General features: G+C 39.0%; 1 protein-coding gene across 3 annotated transcripts in view; it reads right to left on the reverse strand.

Moving 5' to 3' along the window:
• Positions 1-2,040, reverse strand: part of LOC134213814 (synaptotagmin 1) — an 85,296-nt gene extending 83,256 nt beyond the window's left edge. For all 3 annotated transcript variants that reach the window (XM_062693172.1, XM_062693171.1, XM_062693170.1), the window contains exons 1-2: positions 1,665-2,040; positions 1,179-1,340 (exon numbers count right to left, since the gene is read on the reverse strand). In XM_062693172.1, the coding sequence (XP_062549156.1) occupies positions 1,179-1,326 (148 nt within the window). In that variant the 5' untranslated portion in view covers positions 1,327-1,340; positions 1,665-2,040. The remainder of the gene's footprint in view (positions 1-1,178; positions 1,341-1,664) is intronic.
• Between the last annotated feature and the right edge of the window lie 5,072 nt (positions 2,041-7,112).

Here is a 7,112-nt window from a genome sequence, read left to right on the forward strand (position 1 = left end):
CAGCTTTGAGCACCTCTGCTGAAATGCGATCGACTCCGGGAGTAACTGACCTGTTGCGTCTTTTACTGGCATTTAGTTCACTCCACTCAGGCGTTTTATAACAATTTATAATGTACGAAAAATACACTACCACTGACTAAGTGTGATAATATATGTTTACGAATATAAAAATAGTCTTTTACGAAGCTACTAATTTGATTATTTTATTATTGTCTTACTATATTTGATAAAATTGGGTTTCCGATATTTTCTATGCGTAAAATCCTATCTTACACTGATTTATCTTCACTTACATTATCAGATGCATCCCAATGCTCTATTTTTAACGCGAGCAAACTTTCACTTTTGACGGATGCTCTCATGTAAATAACGCCCAGTACTTATCACAATCCATCTCAATCAGTACGAAAAAAGTGCACTTCTCTCCAACCAATGATTTGCTTGAACCCGGGGCGTTCATATTTCGTGTAGGTTGTTTTTCCGTTTTGTCTGGGCGCAATGAAAAATCCGTGGGCTTTGCTTCGTATTTTTCATTCCTACCCACGGCGAATGACAACAGCACTGGACACGCTTTGCCTCCGGAAAATCACGTGGGGATTCTCAACCACCTAGGTGAATGTCGGGGCTCTGGGTAACTGGGTAACCTTTTTTGTACTCTTTCTTTGGTATCGCTAGGTTTTCACCTCTGATGGCTAATCCTTCATTGAAGAAAGTCAAACTTTTTCCAACGAAAAATTACATAACTTGTCATTTGCTTTCCTCAGTGGCAACGAGCTTATCAATATATCACGCGTCAGTTGAAGTCATGCAAAAGGATACTTTTGCTCTGGAACGAGGATGTGCTCAGCCGTGAATTATTTTCTATTTAATTAGCTCCCTGAGGGAAACACCAATAAACTAGAGTATCAATCGATGAGATATATATCTATCAGCGTTTGGTGTTCAATGTTGAGATATAATAAAATGGACTAACATCTAATCAAATAGACACAATGTGGCTAGCCATTGTATTTTTTCAACGATGATGAATATATTTTAAAATAGATTTAATTAAACTTACATGCTTGAAAATATTTCGAATACCTATCTCAATTACGAATATTGATTCGATTTGTCAAAATTTGTATAAATATATATCATTAAATGAAATTATCCAAACAATAGTAATCTTTACTAACCTGTTTCTAAGTCTGTTTCCGTCGTCGTTCTAAGATGGGGATGTTTGTGACCGAAGATTTTCGTCCCCAGGGTGGTTGCAGCCTCTGCGAGTTTCACATCGGCATCGGGTTCCGCCTCTCTCTTCCATATTTTAATACCCGGAGCCATTTTGGATTTTTTCGCTACAGAAAACACACATCGCACGAATTTAATTAATGCAAGATTTCTTCGTTAATTTACAGCAAAACTTGAATGCAAGGTTAAATTCCATCTTTTTCGTCACTATTTGTCTGGTTAATGAGCTTATTTCACTAGTAATTACCATAACCGAATAATTGGTTGACCTACATGAGCTAGAACCCCACTAATTGAAATCACTCAACGCTGCAAATTTTCCACACGACATGATTTGTACCGAGATTCAATTTTTCACAATCCAATTCCAAAGCTCAAAAACCAGGCATTAGAAATTAATATACTCCGAAGTAGATAACAATTTCCCGTACCAAATTCGCTGCGACTGCTGCGAAGGATTTTGCTACCAAATGGACAAACCTAGTCGTCCTCAGCTATGTTTCTTCGATTTTTGTAACTGGTAGAACTCGGAAAATTGGAAAAATTCTCCTCAACAGCAACTGCCCGCACAATTCATTTTTCACAAACTAATCAGCACCGTCTGGTCGTGCAAATTCGATGGTTGCAACAGCTCTTGTACATTCGACCGGGAGACACCACTGAAGAGCTGCAGAAAATTTTTCAGCCTCTGACTCGGGGAACGGTAAAATTTTCACTCCGTGCCAAGATGGTAGCTTTTTCAAGTGAGGAAAATCGATTGAGGAGTGAGCGAAACCTCTGCTTGAGCTCCACCGAAAGTTCGTCTGGATTATGGGACGAAAAGGAACAAGGTGCGACACATGCGCAGAATCGCGATTGCGTACGCAAGCTTTCAAGTTTTGACACGGACTGTTTTTCTTTTATGCTGCCTCTCTTCGTTCGTATGGATTAGGGCCCGGATGGGACACCGGTTGCGGGGAGGTAAATGTTGTCAAAAATAGCCAACGGAAGAGCTTTTCACACTCGTGGGCCCAAAGACGTGGAATGAATGAACGAAAGTCGGAACGAAATGTATGAATGAAAGCTTTGCGGTTCTTGCGAATGACAGGAGTTCGGTTAGATCCTGAAAGGACTCAGACATGTCATGTTTCACGTTGGTGGAAGCTGTCTTGACATCTGTGGATTGTACTCCGGTGGACCTTTGTGGACTTTATTATTGTGGCTGCAAATAAGCAGTTGGATATTGGAATTTGACTTTGAATTTCCTATTAACAAGAGCAGATAATTGCATACCTTTAAGCATATTTGTTTTGTGGATGCATTGACAATGTTGTGGATGTCTGTCCAATGTCGATTGTCGATCGTAGATGGAGACGCGCGGTGCTGCATCTTGGTTTTGGTGATGACGAAGGTAAACTAGAGTAATTTTCAAATATTCTGAACTTGTTCTTTCCAACAGGCCATCAATGAAAAAGGCGGAAATAGTGGTAAAACATCAGTTTCATGTTTGTGTTTCATTGTTTCATGTTGCATGTTTGTATCGATATAACAAATGAGGAAACAGAAAAATTGTCAATTCCAGTATTATTATTTGTAGTTATATTTGCTGGATACTGACCGAAAGTTTCTAAAATAAAGATAAATCCCGGGATATCATGACTGAAAAGGCAATAATGGAAATGATTTGCTTATCCTTGCTATTTATTAATACTAGAGTAATTCTCGCTGGAACCCGGCCGCCATTGGCACATATCTTTTGATTTCAAATTTTCCATCGCTATTAGTTAGAATATATTGAAACTAGATGAAAAACGTTTTGGTTAAGCCAAATTGATGGACCCTTCGTTTTCTAAGGGGCTAAACATTTTTGGATAATTTCAAGGTAAGTAATCAAGTTATATCACAAAATTTTACATTGAAACTTGTTGCTGTTGTACATGAATCAAGCTTTCAATTATTGTTTAAAAAGAATGTGAAGGCTATCTTGGATTTGGCCGCCATCTTGAAATATTTTTCTCAAAAGAGTTTCACGTTTTTTACGTGTATTGCGCAATATCAATATATATCATATTTTTGTATGCAACAAAGCAAAATTTTGCAATCGTTGATTTTTTATTAGTTTAGTAGTAGAAGAAGCTTGCCCTTTGCGTTCTATAAAAACCTCAAGAGGAACCCCGAGGTGGAATTCCGATTTGGCTAAGCTCAGGAAGCAGTGTAGAAGGAGTTGGAACAGACGCCATTCAGCAGGGACGGATTCTTTCTAGCTGTCTTGCAAAGCTTACAAGAAGGCTCTACGATCTGCTGAACGATCCAGCTGGAAAAACCTGTGTGCAAATGTTACCAATTTAAGTGAAGCCGTCGATTGAATAAAATTCTTGCGAGATCCAAGGATTTCCAAGTTGGTGAAATTCGCAAGCCAAATGGCAACTACACTTCTTCTGATGAAGAAGCTCTAACACTCATTTGATACGCACTTCCCTGAATGTGTCGATATAACATCTTCGGATGATCCTGATGTCTTTTCATGTAGCTATCGGTCTTGGGCTCAAGCACGTAGAATTATAAATACTGAATCGATTCAATGGGCACTTAACAGTTTTGCTCCCTACAAATTTCCAGGGGAGGATGGGATTTATCCCGTTCTACTTCAGAGAGGTTTTGAGCATATCAAATATGTTTTTAGGAAGCTTTTAGTATGCAGTTTTGCTACTGGGTATATTCCCATACGGGGCAAATGCTTCAATTACAGCCTAATCAACGTTTACGCACCGACAAACAATAAATCCGACGACGTGAAGGACACGTTTTATGAATTTCTTGATAAAGCCTATGGAGAGTGCTCAAAGCATGACGTGAAAATTGTTATCGTAGACGCTAACGCTCAGGTCGGTAGAGAGGACTTTTTCCGTCCCATAATCGGTAGGGAGAGCCTTCACTCTGCTACCAATGACAACGGCCTACGGCTAGTAAATTTTGCTGCTGCCAGAGGGAAAGAACAGCACAAGAACATCCGAAAGAACATCCGAAAGAACACATGGAGACACCCAAATGGTGAAACTTGCAACCAGATAGACCATGTTCTGGTGGATGGGCGCCACTTCTCGGATGATAGCGATGTGCGGACATTCAGAGGTCCGAACATTGACTCTGATCACTATCTCGTTGTCAGTAAAATTCGATCACGGTTGTCAACTGTATCGAACGAAAGATCACAGCGAACGATGCGTTACAATATCCAGCGATTGTCAGCGGAAGGAGTATCGGCTGAATACCGCCAGAAGCTCGACGAACGGATAAGTGCAATCAACGTTAGCGACAACATCAACGATCTATGAGAGTCGATCCATGGAGCGGTGAGCACAACAGCACGAGAAGAGGCGACCCAGGACGGGTTGGTTCGATGTTGAATGTCAGAGAGTGACAAACGAGAAGAACGTTGCCAGAAGCCGGATGTTGGTGTCGGGTACCCGATCGAATAAAGATCGGTACAAGGAAACAAAAGCAGCCAAAAAACGAACAAACTGCAGGTATAAGAAAGAATATGAAGAACAAGTTATTAGTGAGGCGCAGGAAAAAATGGAGCAGATCGATATGCTGAGGTTTTATGAGTCTGTCAATGGAGTGCGGAGAAAGACAGCGCCATCTCCCATCATGTGCAACGATCAACAAGGGAATTTGCTGACAGATAAAACCGAAGTGGCTGCCAGGCATCGGTGAACAGAATAAATATTAGCGACTATGGACAAGCTGTGGAATCACCTACACTAGATGAGGTTAAAAAAGCTGTTAGAGAGCTGAAGAACAATAAGGCTGCGGGGAAGGACCAGCTCCCGGCTGAACTTCTCAAACATGGCAGTGAGCAGCTTTATGAAGTTCTGCACCATATTATGTTGAAAATATGGGAAGACGAGGAAATGCCTGCTAGCTGGTTGGACGGCCTCATTTGCCATCTCTTTAAAAAAGGGCACATACTGGAGTGCGCCAATTACCTCCTTAATTCGGCGTACAAAATTATGTCCCGTATTCTGTTCAACAGATTGAGACCGCTTGAAGAGTCTTTCGTCAGCGAATACCAAGCAGGTTTTCGTGAGGGCCGATCAACGACGGATCAAATGTTTACCTTAAGACAAATCCTTGATAAATTCCGGAAGTACAACTTGCAGACACATCATCTTTTTATTGATTTCAAGGCGGCCTACGATTCAGTGAAACGGAATGATGGCATATTATGCTTGAACATGGTTTTCCGGCGAAACTGATACGGCTGATTCATATAACGTTGGATGGATCGAAATCAAGTGTGAGGGTTGCGGATGAAATATCGATGTCATTTGTTACCTTTAAGGGGATTTAAGCTGAGATGGATTAAAGCAGGGTGATGCACTCTCGAATCTACTGTTTAATATAGCGCTAGAGGGAGCGATTAGGAGAGCTGGTGTGCAAAGAAGCGGTACCATTATCACAAGGTCGCATATGCTTCTGGGCTTCACGGACGATATCGATATTATCGGGATTGATCGCCGTGCCGTGGAAGCCTAAGTAACATTTTAAGATTTATCATGCTCTATAAGAGGTTTTCATGACCGGTTGCTAATAAAACTAATAGCTCCACCAAAACCTCTTCCTAACATCATTAAGATAGCCTTCCGGCCTAATGGACCAATCTAGAAGAAGTTATTAAAACCGTATTAAGAGTGGTAATAAAATTGCAAAAAAAACATTGTATTGAAATTGTTGATACTCTATAAGAGGCTGTCGTGACCATCATAAGAGTAACAATAAAACTGTTTTAATTTCAGATTATGGATAATATGTATTGTCATTCCATTGCCTTTGTTTTTATTTTCACTAGATAACAATGTCCCCTGATATGTGGAAAATGAAGCTTCTAATTTTACTTGTAATGGTTGATGTTGAAAATAAAGTATTGTTTAAGTAGTTCATACAACAGAATGACATGCGCAACCATATTTATCGTGAATATTGAGTTTGTAGAAGCTTAAAATCAACGCGCCTCGAAATTATCAAATAATCACATTAAAATAGGAAATTGAATAATTTTCAAAACTGCTCAAAATATTTCATTTTCAAATAGTTTTCAATAAAGCAACTAAGCTTCTATCAGAAAACCTCTGAAATAATTTAATTCCATTAATGAATAGTCAATTTGATCGTAATTGATGTATTTTTTCAATCACGGCTATGACGTTGATCATTATTTCAACATGGCGATATGAAAACAAAAAATCTTACGATAAATAGCTCAATGGCTTTTGTGATAACCTCAATAATTCTCTTTGGTTACTTCATGACCGTTTTAAACTTGTTATAAAACGGCAACGATGCCAAATCTGTGGGAATTAGAGCTCTCGGCAGATTTGCGGATCCGTATAAGAAATTTACGAATGCTAGTAATTTCCTGAAATTAGTAAACCTGCGAATATATGGAATATTACCCATTCTCATTTTTGGTGTAATTTGTAAGAATCAAATATTTGTGTATGTTACAAGGACAAATTCTTTAACCAGGAGCACATTAGCATGAGGAAAAATGCAAAAAAAAAAATTCTCCTTCACTTTTTTTTAGAAATCGGAAACTCGAAATCATCGTGAATTAAAATGATTCTTCATCGCATCGGCTTTACATGAAAGGCCGCAAGTCAATTAAATGCATATATTTAATAGCATTTCACATTTATGTGTCTTATTTCCCAAATCTAAATCAAAACTAACTTTTTTTTTTAATTTGGGAAATGAGAAGTATATTAAGTTTATCAGACACACTTGTCACTCACATTATGTCGGTAAAAATATGCTAACCTCATCTTGCGTCTTATTGCGTAATTCACGTATAAGTTATACAGCAACACTGCTTTCCAAATTCAACATGGCGAATAGAT

Source organism: Armigeres subalbatus, chromosome 2 (genome assembly GCF_024139115.2).
Source record: "Armigeres subalbatus isolate Guangzhou_Male chromosome 2, GZ_Asu_2, whole genome shotgun sequence".
Taxonomy (NCBI): Eukaryota; Metazoa; Arthropoda; class Insecta; order Diptera; family Culicidae; genus Armigeres; species Armigeres subalbatus.